Consider the following 17,181-nt stretch of genomic DNA (forward strand, 5'->3'; position numbering starts at 1 on the left):
GAATTTGTCAAACTATCTGTGGTTTTTGATCCGGTATGTCCAGTATCATACTTGATGCTCAACTAGGAAGAATTCCTGATTCTCAGATCAACCAGACTGTAAATTCATGTAATTAACAGATTTTCTTAATATATTATTTCAGAATCATGCAAAAATATGTCAATGAATAATACAATTCTTCATTGTAACTACTTCTAGCTTGTTTTTCTAGTATATTTGTCTTTGTGTTCTACTTTTTATTTCTGTAAATGTCACCAGCCAACGTTGCATTTTATGTTTAGCCTATATTCTCTATCTGAATCTTGCTGTTTTTGTCCTCACCTGTTTAAATTCTCCCCAATTTTCTTTTGTAAGTATCATACAACATGGCGAACATTTTCTTCTTTCAACATGTTTTTCAGCTGGTTCTGTGATCTTGGAGAGTCCTGTTGTTCCCGTTAAAGAGGGACACAATATGACTCTGCACTGCAGAAGCAAGACACTTGTGTCCAACGTCAACGCTGATTTCTACAAAGATGGCGTCCTCATGAAGAGCAGTCCTGCAGGAGAAATGACCGTTAACAATGTTAGCAAGTCTGATGAAGGACTCTACAAGTGCAGCATCCCTGGTGCTGGAGAATCACCTGGAAGCTGGCTGGCTGTCAGAGGTGAGACATAGCGTGTTACGAAACAGCACAAGGATGATATTTTACAGGTTGTATGGCCAGGATGTGTGATGATGATATATGGTGATGGTACCCTGTCTTATGAAACATCTAGTTTTTTTAAGCTTGGTAGAAATTTTGCACAAAACATAAAAATTGTGACCATCTGTGCTAACTTGACATTATGTAGTTGAAAAGTAAGCCTAAAAATTCCCCAACACATCACCTGAGCTCACGTTATCAACATGATGTTTGTTTAGTTACAGCAAATCCTGTTTCTGTCATCCCTACGTTCTCTGGTAATGCGACCCTCCAAAATGGCTCCGACCCCCCTCACGTGCTCATCCTGCTGTGGGTTGCTGTCACCATTGTGATGATGGTTCTGGTGCTGGCGGTGGTGGGATTTCTTCATATTAGGAAATGCAGAGGTATGTTAAAGTAGTTACCACACCATAACATGTTTACTGAAAACAACTGCTAATCACTAAAACATAAAGCAGAAAGAACCCCATTACGCCTTATTTTTTACACTTACAGGCAAAAATATTGTGTGGCTGCACCAACGAGGTCTTTACTTAATATTAGGTTATATCATGTTGAACAACTCCTCTGCCTATAAGCTTTCAGAATATCATGTTCATATTGTTGCTTATTTGCATTTTAAAGCACAGGCTTAACTTCATGTAAGTCACCTTATTTCTGAGTGTACTTTTTCACTTTTCCTATATTTTTACATGCTCTGTCATTCAGTTTGACATTGAAGGAAAGTTGTTGTTCAAAGTGCAACTAAGACTACAAAGGATTTTAAAGAACATTCTGCTCCGTCAAATCAAACTTTACATTCCTTTTGTTTTCTTTGCTGTTTATATGAATATTTTTTGCTTTTTTATCAGTTTCCTCAAAGATACCTGTAGCAGCATCATGCTCAATAGAGGACAATCATCCTGGTGAGTGCACCATATACATACATATATCTATATCTATACACACACACACACACACACACACACACACACACACGTAGTTTATAGTATATTGTTATAACAATAGAAGTTTCTTTCAATAACATGATAAGTTTGTGTTTATGCAGATTTGTATGTACATATATATGTACAGTATGTATATATAATTATGTGTGTATAATTGTTAAATATATATTGCTCTCTATTTATGCATAACATTTGTACGTGTCTACCTGCTGACCTTCTTCTTGTTGATATGTAAATCTATATTATCAAATTTTTTGTCTTTTTCTTTCTTTTCACAAACATTATATTTTCTGTTTCAGTGTCTGGGGATGATGTTGTAGACGATCCAAATGGTGTGACGTATGCAGTCGTCGTCACAAAACAGAGAACGAACACAGGTTCACTTGACCTCATATTGACTTTAAAAACCAGAGTTGCTTTGTGTCGCTGTCATCCATTTTGAAAGTCGTGGTTGAGCTGCTGTTACCAGTAAAGATTGAGACGTGCTCCACAGCAGCACAGATGAATTATTTTTGAGTCCTCTCAGTGTGTACGTGGTGTTTTGTTTTAGACATAGCAGACGCTGCTGAGAATTTGAGCCTCCACCTCGAGACAAGCCACAGCAGAAAACCACAGAGGGAAGGGGGTGAGTGGGCCCCTCATCGCTTTAGTCTGTCCGTATTTAAAATTAGCTCTTTTCAGTTAATCTATCTGTCAGTCTTACTGTTGGTTTCCCTGCTTCAGATGAGGATAAGTCCTCACACCAACCTGTCTACGCTGCTGTGACCATGAGTAAGACCCCAAAAGCTCCCCAACCTGGTTCGTATGTGATGAAAAAGATGTTGACTATAGCATTTAACATATCTTCTTAAAATCTATCTACACAGTTAAATCCTCATCTAGAGCAAGTGACAGAGCTTTGACATTTTATCTTCAGCTAATATTTTATCACAGAAACAAAGTCAATTTTGTTTTTAGTGTCATACTACCAGATGATAGAGCAGCTTCTTTACTCGGGCTGTGAGACTCTTTAATTCATCCTCAGCTTGGTGCTATGTGAAATATTTTAGTTTTAATGACCAATCCCATCTGGACAACCAGAACCAGAACAAGTGACACCAGTGATACAGAGAAACACCCCAAAACAGCAACACCAGCAGAATTCTGCACACTGTCTCACTTACTGCTGGAATACTATTAACAACATTTTAGTCAGTGTTAACCTTTACATTATTATATTATTATAGTCTTACCTGTCTCATATTCAGGTGTGCAGGTTCCCAATTTTGATTACACCTGCAAAAAAAAAAAAAAAAAAAAGGTTGACAAAGCTAATAAATAGCAATTACTCAATATTGTATGATTCTTTCATGACTGTCAAAACAATTAAAAGGAACTATCCTGACAGTTTGCTCATATTATTCTTATTGAAATCATTTTGTCATGCTATAAAATTCCCTGAATCCCCAAAAATGACATAAATTCTTATTTTTTCTTAAGCAGAATCAGGATTATCCAGCTCCACAGGGACCCTGAATCCAGCAGCAGCCACAGGCCCAAATTCAACAGAGTCAGATGTTGTCTATTCTGCTGTCCACAAGGTGAGACTAATGGGAATCTAGCCTCCAGCAGCTACATGACATGCTTCTCTGTTCAAAAGGGGTGTCCATCAAAGATCAGCCAGGCAATTGGCTTTAGAACTCAAAAAGTACACAAGTGTTCACTTGTAAAAGTAAATCTGGATACAGTCATCAATAAATATTCCCAAACTGTGTGTTTGACTCCATTCGTAAACCCAATATTTAATCCACTGAATAATGTGTTGCACAGCTTCAGTTTCCTCTACGATTACCATGATCTCATTTTCCAGAAAGTTAGATTTTCTCTTTTGGTCTCCAGATGTTCCCTGACTGAACCCTCAAAATTAAAGGGCAGGTGCTGTCAATTTAAGTTGATTTGAGTGTTATAGATTACAGGTGTGAAATCTACAAATGGGATTCTCAGAACCAAGTCTTCTTATGCCCGGCATCGTTTATGAATTGAAAACACACCATTGGAAATGATCTTCAGACTAAATTCAAGTATAAATCTAAGATCATTTTTATATATGAGGGTGCAGGTGTCATGGAGTGAAGTGATGTTTTGTACTTGTGTTTTTGTTTAGGTCATGTGATTACATGACATTGACATCTCAGAAAAGCTGAGAAATAGAAATTGAGTTTATTATATTTATACCACATCTCCTCTTTGTGTTTTCTGTCTCACAGGCCACAATCACCTGACTGAAGAAGAGAGGAGGGACTGCTGTGTTATGTTAATGTCTGCAAGAGAAGAAGTAACAAATAATAACTGTAGATTTGTTTTGAAGTTGTATTTGCATATTTTTTGTATGATATGCACAATTATATTTTTCTATTAAAGTTATAACAAAACATCATCACTTTAACAAAAACCTGGAATCCAATATGATTTTACATACATAAAGCTTTTACATCTTACTGTGTTGCATTTTTGTTTTGGTGTTTTTTCCTCTTTGACAAAACGTATATATAAATAAATGTAATAATCATGTACACTTGCACTTTGTGGAAGCTTAAATTTAATTCAAAACTTTAATCTAATTCATTTCATATTAAGATCGCGTCAGACAAAACAGTTTTACTCACATCAACATCACTTTTATCACAGTGTCACAGTTGAACCACATCGCTCCATCTGATCTGTTTGTTCACATGTGTGAAGACGCTGTTCATGAGAACTGACAGTCTGCTGCTCACACTGTGGTCAACCACCACATGATACATTTACATTGACCTGAAGCAGCTGAAATAAGTTTATAGCCACACTGATGCACTCTGTCAGACTAATGGATAAGAAATAATATTTTCTCAAGCTGTTAAATACGCACAGGTCTAACAGGCTACAGCTGTGGTGTGTTACCTTTTTGAATAAGTTGAACAGACTAACTATTACTAAATGTCACATTCAGAATCCCACTGCTTTAGACAAAAATAGCTTCAGTAATCATGTATGAAAATAAAATACTACTAAAAATACTACTATTGAATATTGTCACAGGCTGTCCTCTGCAATAATCTGAAGACAGTTTTTTAACTCTGCCCCCTGCAGGTAAATTGCACACCTGCTGACACAGAAAATGAATATATAGACAATATGTATCAATCAGAATTATGTTGAATGTTTGAACATTGTTATATTTTAGAGCATTTTACAGGTGCTCCAGGTAATGTTAGGTACTGTGTGTCTGTTAAATATCCTAGCCAGCTTTGTTGAACATTTTACATAAATATAAGATATTAAACATATATATACACACACATAGTTTACATGTGTTCAATATCTCATGTCATTTCAACCCATAACAATTTTCTTTTTCATTTTAAGTTGAAGCCTGATTATTCTTAGTAGCATCATAAAAATAATCTTTCTGATTTTAGCTCATTTAATTTTGTATTTGGACTTTTGCCCCAAATCTAAGATCGTTTATTGCTCTCGAGCACAACTTCCTCACAGAGGTCTCCTAACAATAATAATCTGCACAGGAAGAGGAAGTTCTCATCTACATTACACTGTATTTAGCTTTGAGTCAGTCTGACGTCCAGACAGTCAGCAGGAAGGCAGCATGGAGGTGACAGCTCTCTGCATTCAACTGTGTGAGTTAAATTCTAATTTACAAATCTAAATGAAAAAACAAGGCAATATATCATTTTTCTGCATAATTCTCCACAATGTCAGATCGAAAGAGATAAATAGCTGATATATGTGTTTTTTAAAGTTTATTTTCTGGATCCATCTCATTAAAGAAGATGACCAAAGATGTCTCTAAACTGATTATATATGTTTCAGTGACAATCTATATATTCATCTCTTCTCTATTGTGTCCACAGTGATGAAAGTGTCGATGCTGCTGGTTGCACGTGATCATCAAAGTTACAGTCGGACATCTGGTAAGTATTTATCAGTTATTTAATCAAATGTAATAGGACACAAAAATGATGTCGTTGAAACCTTTCCTCTGCCCTAATCTAAAACATTAACGCCAACGCTAAAGCAAGCTCAAACAAATTAGCACAAAACCCAATTAAAAAATTGTGCTTTGGATATTATGAAGTTTAGCCTTTTAGGAAGAGTCATGTATACATTTTTTTTTTTTTTTGATTATTTCAAGCACTGAACTCATTATTACGCTGACAATACTTTGCTTACTTTATTAGTTAACAATACTAATGATAATACGTTTTTGCCTTTTTCAAGTCACCAAAGGACACTTTACAAAGCAGATGTGACTACCTGCACCTACATGACACCAAATATGTGATCATTTTCATTTTAACCATCTTTATCTTGTCTTATATGGATTTACATAATGCCATTTAATCATGTATGAGATAATTCGCTCTCTTAGCCAAAATTTGGCATATATTTTTACTGTTGATGTTCAAGGCTAACAGATATTTGCACCCAAACAAAATGTATGAACTTTTGACACCTAATAAACTCACATAATCTAGGGTCATCTACTCAGTATTCAAAAGCCTACGCCAATCTACACCTAACATGTCTCAGCCATTTATTTAAGTCAACAATCTCAAGTTCGTCTGATGGAATAGATCACCTGACGAGTCAATTTTACACTTTAAGTCTACTGTTTAACAATGTTAGCAGCACGCCTCTTCATTTATCGGGCTGTGAGCATTGCCAAATGCTTCTGAAGAGTGGATATTAAAGAAGGACTGCACCTGTATTCTCTAAGGAACAGATGGTCTAATTATTTTCTGATTTGATTGTAATTGTAGTTTGCATCTTAAGAGAGTCAAAAACTTGAATTAATGTTGTCCTCTATTTCTTGTGTCAGTTGCAGCTTTTCGCATCATTCCAACCAGACTGCAGATCTTTGAATACACGTCCATCTCTTTTACCTGTGAAGGGTTCAATGTCTTGGCTGGATGGAAAGTGAGAAACGCCAAGGAATTCCTTAAAACATGTTCGAATGACATAATGATGACAACTGTGAGCTGCACCATTGACTTTGCCTTTAGATCAGACAGTGGAGAATACTGGTGTGAAGGTGAAGGCGTAGACCGAAGCAACACTGTCCACATCACTGTCACTGGTATGTTGACTGTATGTAGTTTCGATATTAAAATCGCAACACATCAATGAGAGAAATGTCACCTCCAGTCTCTTCTTCTATATTTCAAAAGTATGTTTATTGCATATTTGCTTCTAAACATCTTGTAATGTTGTGCAGCTGGTTCTGTGATCTTGGAGAGTCCTGTCCTGCCCGTGATGGAGGGGGAAGATGTGACTCTGCGATGTACACAGTCGAAGACTTCCTCCAACCTCACAGCTTTCTATAAAGATGGCCACTTCTTGGAGAGCAGCTCTACAGGAGAGATGACCATCCACAACGTTTCCAACTCTGATGAGGGACTCTACAAGTGTAACATCTCTGCAGCTGGAGAATCACCAGAGAGCTGGTTGGCTGTCGGAGGTGAGACAATGCACTTTTTAACATTAAATCTTGCGGTGCCTGTTCAAAATGTGCCTGTTCAGATCGGTAGTGCTCTTCCTGTAGCATTGCTGCTTGCAACTTTCTTGAGAACCACTCATCCAATCTTCTTTACATTCAACAATGACTGAGTAGACTTATCGATATGTTAACATTAAACCCTAACCGTTTCTACATTTCTCTGGGTATAATGCAGTCTAAGCTGGATTGTCAAGAATTTTGTCTCTTGATTAGTCGGTTAATACACCTCTTTTAGACTGGACAAAATACCCACTAACACCCACTCACATCTGGCTTTTGTCTTCAGTGGGAGAGGGTGCAAATAGCATTTATTCTGGGCCAAATGACTCTGCAGCAGTCACAGGTATTTATCAGTTTCAGCTCTGATCAATGAAAACACAACCCGGGTGCACATACCAAGATGCTGCCATGCTCTTACAGCAGATATATTCTTTTGTCTTTGCAGCTCTTCCCAGAGAGACTTGTCCCTCCTCGGATCCTCCCCTTTATGTCCTCCTCCTCTTAAGGACTGTTTCCACCATTTTGTTGGTGCCTCTGCTGCTGCTGCTGGTGGGACTGCTTCACTGTGGGAAACTCAGAGTTAAGCACAAATAACTGGAAGTGTCTTGGAAGCTTGTTTAGTCATTACGATCCCCCATCATGCTTTGGGTCTGAGACAGTCACAAAGATGGTTTTACATTTCATCTTCATGTCTTTTACTTTTATCATAGTTTAAGTTTGGTGTTGAGCTTCTCTGTGCTACATGTTCAGTCTTGCAGTGGCTGTTTGACTTTCTCACGCTCAGACAAGGTTTAAAAACCACAGCGGTACTGACTGATGCATTGACTATTTTTACAAAGCCACATGTCAGTTTTCTCAGTCAGTAAATGTTGTTCTGGGTTCTGTTTTAGAGTCACAGATGCTGGTGATAATTTGAGCTCCTCAGACACAAACCTCATGAGAAAACGTCTGTATGTATGTAGACGAGGCGTTCAGGAGGCTCGGTGGAATAAATAGTTCATGGTTTGAGTAGCTTGAAGGGTCAGATGTGTCTCGAATGTATATACTGTAAGGAAATGTAAAGTCAGCCTGTCTAAATATTCACATTAAACCATCTGCTGTGTTACTGCGTCAACCGAGTTTGTGTTTTTATCTGTCAGTCTCAAAATATCAGAACAAACTGAACTAATAAACTGAAATAATGAAATTAAAATATAACAGAAAGGTGAACGCAGTGAGAGACCAGAGACTTTAGAAACGTAGAGAATTTAATTATCTTGAGTTGTATTTTTCAACTGTTTTCTTTGTAAAAGTTCAGTTTCAGAATTAAATGTTGAGCATTAATAATGGAGAGTGGTTTGTCAGTAGGAAGTACACAAGGTCATGTTTTACAAGGAAAGTCAGCAAACCTCCAATAACAGTTCTGGTAAGTTATCATGAAGTCAGTGAATGTTGTCTCAAAATAAGGACATAAGGATCCAAACAGGAACATAAATATTAAACATAATTCTCTCTTTCCTTCAAACTGGCATTTTACAGTCCCTGATATTTTAAAGAAGGACTTTATTAATATATAACTCTGGTAGAGTAGCAAAGCTTCAGTTTGTTCAATATCCACATTTAGTTCAGGAGAGAATCAGGCAACATGTTATTGTGTGAACGTTATATTTATCGTGATTTCTGAATTTGAATCCTGGTGCACCATAAAATCCATTGATGTTCACTGACATTTATGATCGTTCACTAAAAAGGAACAGCAGCCATCCTTCCACTCAATTTATTTAAATATCTTTCTTAGTATTAATAAAGTTCAGATTATACACAGACTCATATTTGAACAGAAATGTGTAAATAAAAAAGATCAACAACAAATCATCAAGGAACACAATATCACTCAGAGCAAATAGAAAACAAACATAACTGGAAGTTGACAATAAAAAATATCTTTATTGTGAAGAAGATCCAGAATACACTTGCTGTTACATAACTACCTTATATACATTTGTGTTGTAAAATAAAGTTTAATGTAAATATTCAGTTTGTTGACTTTATTTTATCCTTTATAACAACTGAATATTTTTAATATGTCACAAGAGAAACATGTAATAATGTTTGAGTCAATATTAATAACAAAGGTCACTCTCTCTTGTCTCCAGATAACAAAGTGATGTGATGTCATGTTTACTGCATTACAAGCACAACATGTGTTTTCACAGGAACATCTGAGTCCTGCTGTTCCAGATGTTTCATGTTTCAGTTTGCTGGATTTCAGCTCTGTTTCCCCTCAGAGTGAATCTTTGTGTTTATGGATGGTTCATTTCTCTGATGGCTCTAATCTCTAAAAGAGGAGACGGTCAGAGTTCATATGGAGAAAATAGGGAAGCTAAATAATGCTGTGACAGCGGGGCTAATTATTATCTTTCAGTTAATACGATCTAAGTTATATTGAATCTTTCCAGTGTCGCTGATGAGGGAGACCTGCACTTTGTCTCTAGAGTTCCAGATTCTCAGTTCCTTCAATACCAGGTGAGCAGGACAATGTGGGTTCTGATAATCATGGTACCCCACCTGTAAGATGCAAAGGTCACAAACATATTTAGCATTTAGCTATTAGCTGACTTATTATTGTTGTTGTTGTTGTTGTTATTATTATTATTATTTCCTAAAGTTAACTTTAATTTCAAATGGAACACGTAAACAGTAGTGAAAGAAAGGAGAAACAAAAGGATACATTTAACAACATCAGTTGAGAAATCAAAACAGACTCACAGTGAAAGCTTCTCCAGCCTTGAGGTTGAATGGTTTCTTTAATGTGCCTCTGCTGGGTTTACTGTCGTTGACCTGTATTTGTAAGGCCCAGCCTCCCAGCTGTTGGTCCTGCAGGAGGGAAATTCATTGCCAGACGGAGGAAGAGAAAGAAAGACGAGAGAACAAATGAATGTGAGCGAGTGTTAAATCTCTTGTGTTTATAAATGATTACATTTCACTCTTTATGTGAAAATGAGAACATGGATTCATGTTGGTTTGGTTTGAACACGTGAAATGTTCCTGATACACTTGGTTACAATATTGTTACATCTTATATAAAACTCATAAATTGTTTATCCACACATGAACAACGTTACCTCAGTGGATGTGTTTTTGAGTTGGATGTATTTGCCAGGTGGGTCGACCTTAAAGAGAACTGCAGGTCCTGTGGTTGAGTTGTGACTGACCGGGCTGCTGCTTTTCTGTTTCTTGGACTCTCTCTGGGAGACAACACACACAGATCAGTTATTAAAGATCTTATTTCAATATGTTGCTCATAGCCCTGTGGTTTTGTGTGTGTGTGTGTGTGTGTGTGTGTGTGTGTGTGTGTGTGTACTTGTTTCTTAAGCTTGCAGACCTTTTCATTTTGTTGTCCAGGTAAAGGAAAGCCTCCGTCACTGTCATTGGTTTTCTTGCTCTGCCTGTCAGCTGCTTGTTTGATTTCCTCCAGCTAACAGACAGACAGACACACAGACATGTTGACTTCAACAGTGTTTACCTGCAGGAGGTGAGAGGCAGCACACAACCTGAGACTATCCGGGCTGTAACTTTAATGTTATTTAATGTTTCCTCTCAGAACCGACTGAACAGAACAGTTTGTAAATCAGAATCAGATGTAGGAGAAATATACATGCAACTATTAGTTTTCTATCAAATATGCAAACCAGTCTCAACAAAAACTAAAGGCTCAACTGAGGAGGATTTATTTATTACTTTTCTTGGTTTATTCTCTCTCAGCTGATGAACAACAGTTATGGTACTTCACCTTTCATGTATTGGTCCTGATCTTTAAAGGATAAGTACCGTTTTTACAACCTGGACCTTATTTCTGGCAAAACATATGGTCATTTACTCACCCAGATAACTTTGGTGTCATTCGGCGTCGTTCGGACGAAATTAGATCCAGTGTAGCGGCGATATATCCATATAATGGGAGAGACGGGGCAGCGACACACAGCCTCTATATAACGCATTATCTGCCACGAAACTAGTTCATTTCATCAATATTTTGTTATGAAATGCTAGCGCTATTAGCCTCTGAGTCCGGGCTCGTCTATTGTCAACATCCGGGGTCTGTAGGCTGATCTACTACCTCTGACCTGGAAGATGTCGTCTCTGAGCTGCGCGCGCACCCGCGACAGCGCGGCTTGTTTACCTGTAGCTGCTACTGCTAGTTTGACCCCGGATGTTGATAACGGACGAGCCCGGACTCAGAGGGGAATAGCGCTAGCATTTCATAACAAAATATTGATGAAATTAACTAGTTTCGTGGCAGATAATGTGTTATATAGAGGCTGTGTGTCGCTGCCCCGTCTCTCCCATTATATGGATATATCGCCGCTACACTGGATCTAATTTCGTCCGAACGACGCCGAATGACACCAAAGTTATCTGGGTGAGTAAATGACCATATGTTTTGCCAGAAATAAGGTCCAGGTTGTAAAAAACGGTACTTATCCTTTAACACGTGTGGTTCTGTTTTGGTCTAAGTCCCTGCTGTCACATGATCTGCTGTGTTTGCACACCTTTTTATTTAATTTCATTGAGACATGAAGGGGAACATAACAACAGTCACAAATAGGGTCGGACAAGTTACACATTCATATACAGTGGTGGACAGTAACGGAGTAAATTTACTTGAGTACTGTACTTAAGTACATATCCAGAGGATTTGTACTTTACTTGAGTATTAGATTTCTTTGGTACTTATTACTCTTACTTGAATACATTTCCAAGACAAATATTTTTACTTTTACTCGAGTTAATTTCTAGGAAGGCTGAAAAGTACTCGTTACTTTCAGGTCTGCTCTTTTTTTTTTTCTAAAATACTATTGGACACAAGCTGTTTGTCAAAGAGGGGAACCTATAACAGTGCACGCTCTCCACTGGGATTAACGTAAAGGCGGAAATACGTCATCCCTCCCCATAAGGATACCACCAAAGTAGCCACGCTCTCGACTGCGTTCGTCAACACAAAACCGCGAACTGTGATCCCATTCATTTTATTCGTTTTTATACTGTAGGTGTTTCTGCAGGCTTTATGTCACATTGTGGTTCTAAAAGCAAGCACATCAGTGCAGGTGGTTTCAAAGAGTTAATAAAATTAATTTAGAAAAAATTATATCAATTCATTGATGTGAAAAATAAGAAATTTACTCTTACTTTTACTTAAAGTAATTTTAAAAGCATGTACTTTTGGATAATTTTGACCAGTAGTATTTGTACTCTTACTCAAGTACTGGGGTCGAGTACTCTGTCCATCTCTGTTCATATATATCAGAAACGTGATGAAAACAATATAATGAAAACCATGATGTTCTGGCTGGTTTGAAGAGGGACTTAAAGAAGCAGGTAGGCGGCTGTAAAGAAATCTTTTCTGGAGAATACAAAGACAAACCTCTGTGATCTTCATCTGCAGCTTCTCCTGGAACTTCTGCCTCAACATGAACGGCCACTGTGACTGAACGATGAGACAGATTAGTGACGAGACCACAACATGAACTATCAGGAGCATCTCCTGGTCTGATAACTGTGGATTTTATAATCTAAGTACACTGAGAACATCCAGTCTGTCCTGCAGCAGCTGTCCTTCTGTCAGTGGACATAAAGTCAGTGTGGTTCAGTGCTGCACAGTTCTGTCTGTGAGGTTATCTTATCTATATCAGGAAACCTCAGAGTGTATGAATTGTAATCCTATATGACAACTTACCAGAGGGACTGCACCAGACTGGACCTGAGTGGTGCTGTTCCAGAACTGGGAAGGAATAGAGATGAAGAGAGACATGTTCTTATTAAAGCTGGAGGTCTGTCCTACAGCAGCTCTTCATCTGTCAGTGATCATACAGGAAGCTTTGTGACTTAAAGACAGCGGTGTTTGATTTTGCACAATCAGTTTCTTTTCTACTTCAGTAACCACAGTGTGTACAAACTGTAATCCTACATGACAGCTTACCCGGGAGGAGGAAGACTGGGCTGGAGCTGAGCTTCTTCCTTCGTGTGAAGGAAGAGAGAGCTAAAGAGAGACATGTTTTTATTAAGGATCTTAATAAAAATTGGTTTATTACTTCAACCATTAAAAAGACTTCACAGGTTCTCTGTGGAGTTTAGATCTCTCACAGCACCATGAAGCTGTTTTTATATAAGAAAGTTCCTGTTTGGTTTCAATTATCTGTGCATCTAAACAATGTATTCGAATATGGCTACACCGCGACCACATTACAACTGGTTTAAAGCCTAAAAAATGGAAAGCCACAGAAATCTTCAAATGTCTGGTGCTTGTAAAGGCCAGTTTGTAGTGAACTGAGGACAGTGTGAATCAGCTCTGAAGGTTTCCTTTGGAGATAAAGTGAAGAGCAGACAGTCAGTGACTACGAGTCTTTAACTGAACTGAACAAAATGATTAGAATCAGCAAAGTGATTCATGATTTCACTTCTACAGAGAACCAGCACACTCACAACTGGACTACATTTCCTCCTGATTAGATAGAAGTCTACAGTAAGTTTAAGTTACAGAGATGAACCTCCAATGTGTTGGACTCCAGATCCTTCATCAGGGTCTGCAGGTCGCTGTTCATCGTCTGAATCTCCTCCTTGAACTGCTGGACTTCAATTTGCTTTTTCTCAAACTGGGATTAAAGCAAAGATGAGAGACAATTTGAAGTCAACATTTATAAAGTGTTCATGTAACTTCTATGACCCTATTTAACATCACAGCTTCAACGACCAGTTCACAGCAGACGCTGTCCTCCCTACAACAGCATCAGTCTTCTCAGCAAGTGTCCCAAAACAACACATTGAGGAGACAAAGCCCTCTAGAGGCCAGAGGAGTTAAGACGGGAGCAAAGGAGGAACTCAGGTGACGTTAGAGAAAAGTTCTCTGTCAGGGAACAAACAGTTGAGGAGCTTCACCTTCTCTGTTTTGGTCCTGATCTTAAACACAACATGTGCTTCTAGTTTGTAGCAGAGAAATTCAGTGAAATGTGTATTTTAAAACAGGGCTGAGGACAAACAAGGATGGAAACAAGTCAGTGTTATGTGAGGAAGATACAAAGAGAAAGAGCTGAGTAAACTTGTACTTAAGTTAACGAGTTAATAATGATCAGATGAACCTCATTAATCTTGGACTCCATTATCATCTTTGTTTCCCTTCAGATGAAGGTGAAGACAGACATGGACAGACAGACATGGACAGATGGTAGACTTGGTGAGAGACTTGATCATTTGTTTTTTTGTAATAGGAGGAGCATACAACACCATCAGCCCTAAGGTGAAGCTCTGATTCATTCTGCATTTGTATTTAACAAGGAAGTGAATAAATGTGTTGTCAGCCAATCCACAAGATCGGCTGAGGACACAGTTAAGAGCAAAAAGCCTTTTGCAATATTTTGGCTTTTTTTTGTTGTATTGTCTCTCAACAACAAAAACAACAAACAAACGAATAAAAAAATACAAATATCGTGATAATTAACATTTCACCTTTTATCATAAACTAAACAAATACAGTTCAACACAATGAAGCAGAAAAAGTTCAGCTGTGAGACATTTAAGAACTGAGGACAAGCGAGGCTGGAGACAAATCAGAGTAACATGTGAAGGGACAAAGAGCTGAGTCAAAGAGTCATCTGAATTCATGAGGTTAACAATGATCAGATTAACCTCTGTGTTCTTGGACTCCAACTGACTCTTCAGCGTCTTCACTTGCTTCAGAGCTTCCTCTTTGTCCCGTCTCTCCTGTTGGAGCTTCCTGATGGTTTTATCTTTGCTTTCATCCATCTGGGAGTTAAAGAGAGACATGGAGAAAGACTAGATCACAGACTTGGTATTTATCTTTTACACACTCAGTCCAATGTGAAGCTCTGATTCATTCTGCACTTGTATTTAACGAGGAAGAGAATAAATGAACATGTGATGATCTCTAAAGACTGTTCCTGTGTTTTGAGAAGGACTTGAGTCTTTCTGCTCTCAGTCTTGACCTGAACTTCAGCTGTTTAACTGCTGTTTTATAAAACAAAATATTCATATTGTTGTTTTCTGTTGTACGTTCAAAGTGATGAAAACTTTCATGGTCTTATTTTGGAGGAGACAGATTTAAAGGAGGAGGAAAATGAATCAGGTAGGAGGCTGAAAATAAATGTTCAGTGAAGAATACAAATCCAAACCTCGCTGGTCTTCTTCTGTAGCTCCTCCTGCAGGGTCTGAACTTTGTTCTCAGCTTCCCCCCTCCTCAGCTGCTCCTCCTTTAACTTCTGCAGCTCCTCCAGGAACCTCTGCCTGGTAACAAACGGCCACTTGGGTTGAAAGAGACGAACAGATAAAAATTACTGACAAGAGAATAAAGATTTTTGTTTTCTTTCTAATGAACACTAACACATTTCAAACATGTCATATGTTTTTTATTATTCTATTTTACTTCAGTATTATTTTAATCATCTGATTTTATCGTCCTTGTTGTCTCCTGACATGTTTCAACCATGTACAGCACTTTGTAACACTGTTTAGAAGTGCTAAAATATTGTTTTATTATTATCGTTTCATTAAATGAGTCTGATTGATTTTGGATTTTACAAATGAGAAACTCAACTGCTCCTGTAATTGAAAGTTTCACAGTTTGACCAGTAAAAGTGATGGAATGAAAACTAGTTTGTCTTTGTTTTCACTCTGAATCTCTGATTTACTACATGAGGAAACTACAGAGTGAAGAAATTGTTCTTCTACATGACAGCTTACCCAAGAGGAGGAAGACTGGACTAGAGCAGGCTGAACTGGATCAGGCTGAACTGAAGCAGGCTGGACTGGATCAGGCTGGACTGGATCAGCTCGGCTTCTTTCCAACTTATGAGAAAGATAGATCCAGAGACACATGTTCCCTCATCAAAATATGTTGATGGTTTCATCTTGAAGCTTCTCTGTGGAGTTTTAGACCTTCAGTAGCACCATGAGCTGGACTCTACTGGACTCTGTGGGTGTAGCACTGCTCTAACCATGCACACATATTCACCCACTGATAATATGCATGTGCACTGCTGGCCAATCAGAGCCTGGCTACTGACTACATGTGTTACTGTACATGAGGCCATGAAGACTGATAACTATCATCCTTTTCCTTCAGCAAAGGCAGAGTTTAACCACTGATTTCATTTCTCCTATGATGGAGTCACTGGGTCATCGTGCCCGGACCTTATCGCTGTCACCAGCCCACATCATACCTCAGACAAGACTACACAAAGAACTGTGTCCTAAAGTCACCACCCTGCCCCCTTGGACTGCTTCTCCACCACTTGCCCAGGAGACACTGAAGGTTTCAAGTGATTTGTGATGTTCACCTCTACAGCAGACCAGCACACTCAACACTGAACTTTAGCATATTGACCCTGAATCCTCTTCAACAGTATCAGAGCAGATACAACAATAAAAAGGTCAAAGATGAACCTCCTGGTTGATGGACTCCAGTTCCTCCGTCAGGGTCTTCAGGTTGGTCTCCATCCTCTCCAGAATCTCCTCCTGCAGCTGCTGGACTTCAACTTGTTTGTCATCAATCTGGAAGGAAAGAAAAGATAAGATTCCATTTCAGTTTGTACGTCTACGTTAAGCTGCTGCCGACAGAAAAACAGTTTAGTTACTGCTCGGGCTCTATTTTATTGGCCAACTGCAACGACCAGAACAACACAGACACTGTCCTCCCAACAACAACATGAATCCTTCAGAGTGTCCCGAAACAACATACTGTATACACTAGAGTGACAAAGAGGTCATTATAATTAGGATTATAAACAGTTGCAGAAAAATGTAACCCTGCTGAGGTGCATGTGTCCAGCTAGAGGGCTCAGATAAGTGGCAGAATATTTTCATATAATAATCATTAATGATTTAAAAATGAACTAATAGGACTTGTTGAACAAAACAAACAGTTTTGGCTGCATGGACGGTGGTTGTTTGAAAGGTTACATGAGGTGGATTATTAATCAAAGAGTGTGGTGACAAAACAAGGCAAGACATGAAATCTGCAGCC

General features: G+C 38.3%; 1 protein-coding gene across 2 annotated transcripts; it reads left to right on the forward strand.

The window, feature by feature from the left end:
* The first annotated feature begins 494 nt into the window (after positions 1-494).
* On the forward strand, positions 495-3,948 carry LOC311251881 (uncharacterized protein). Of its 2 annotated transcripts, none has more exons than XM_084344528.1 (8): positions 495-647; positions 905-1,072; positions 1,538-1,591; positions 1,933-2,010; positions 2,184-2,258; positions 2,357-2,431; positions 3,113-3,213; positions 3,880-3,948. In XM_084344528.1, the coding sequence occupies exons 1-8, from the start codon at positions 527-529 to the stop codon at positions 3,892-3,894; spliced, it is 687 nt and encodes a 228-aa protein (XP_084200654.1). In that variant the 5' UTR covers positions 495-526; the 3' UTR covers positions 3,895-3,948. The 2 variants fall into 2 exon arrangements, with proteins under 2 accessions (XP_084200654.1, XP_084200655.1); XM_084344529.1 differs by having other exon boundaries at positions 3,116-3,213.
* Positions 3,949-17,181: the final 13,233 nt, after the last annotated feature.

The sequence above is a fragment of the Pagrus pagrus genome (assembly GCF_965226575.1).
Source record: "Pagrus pagrus genome assembly, chromosome: 22".
Lineage (NCBI taxonomy): Eukaryota > Metazoa > Chordata > Actinopteri > Spariformes > Sparidae > Pagrus > Pagrus pagrus.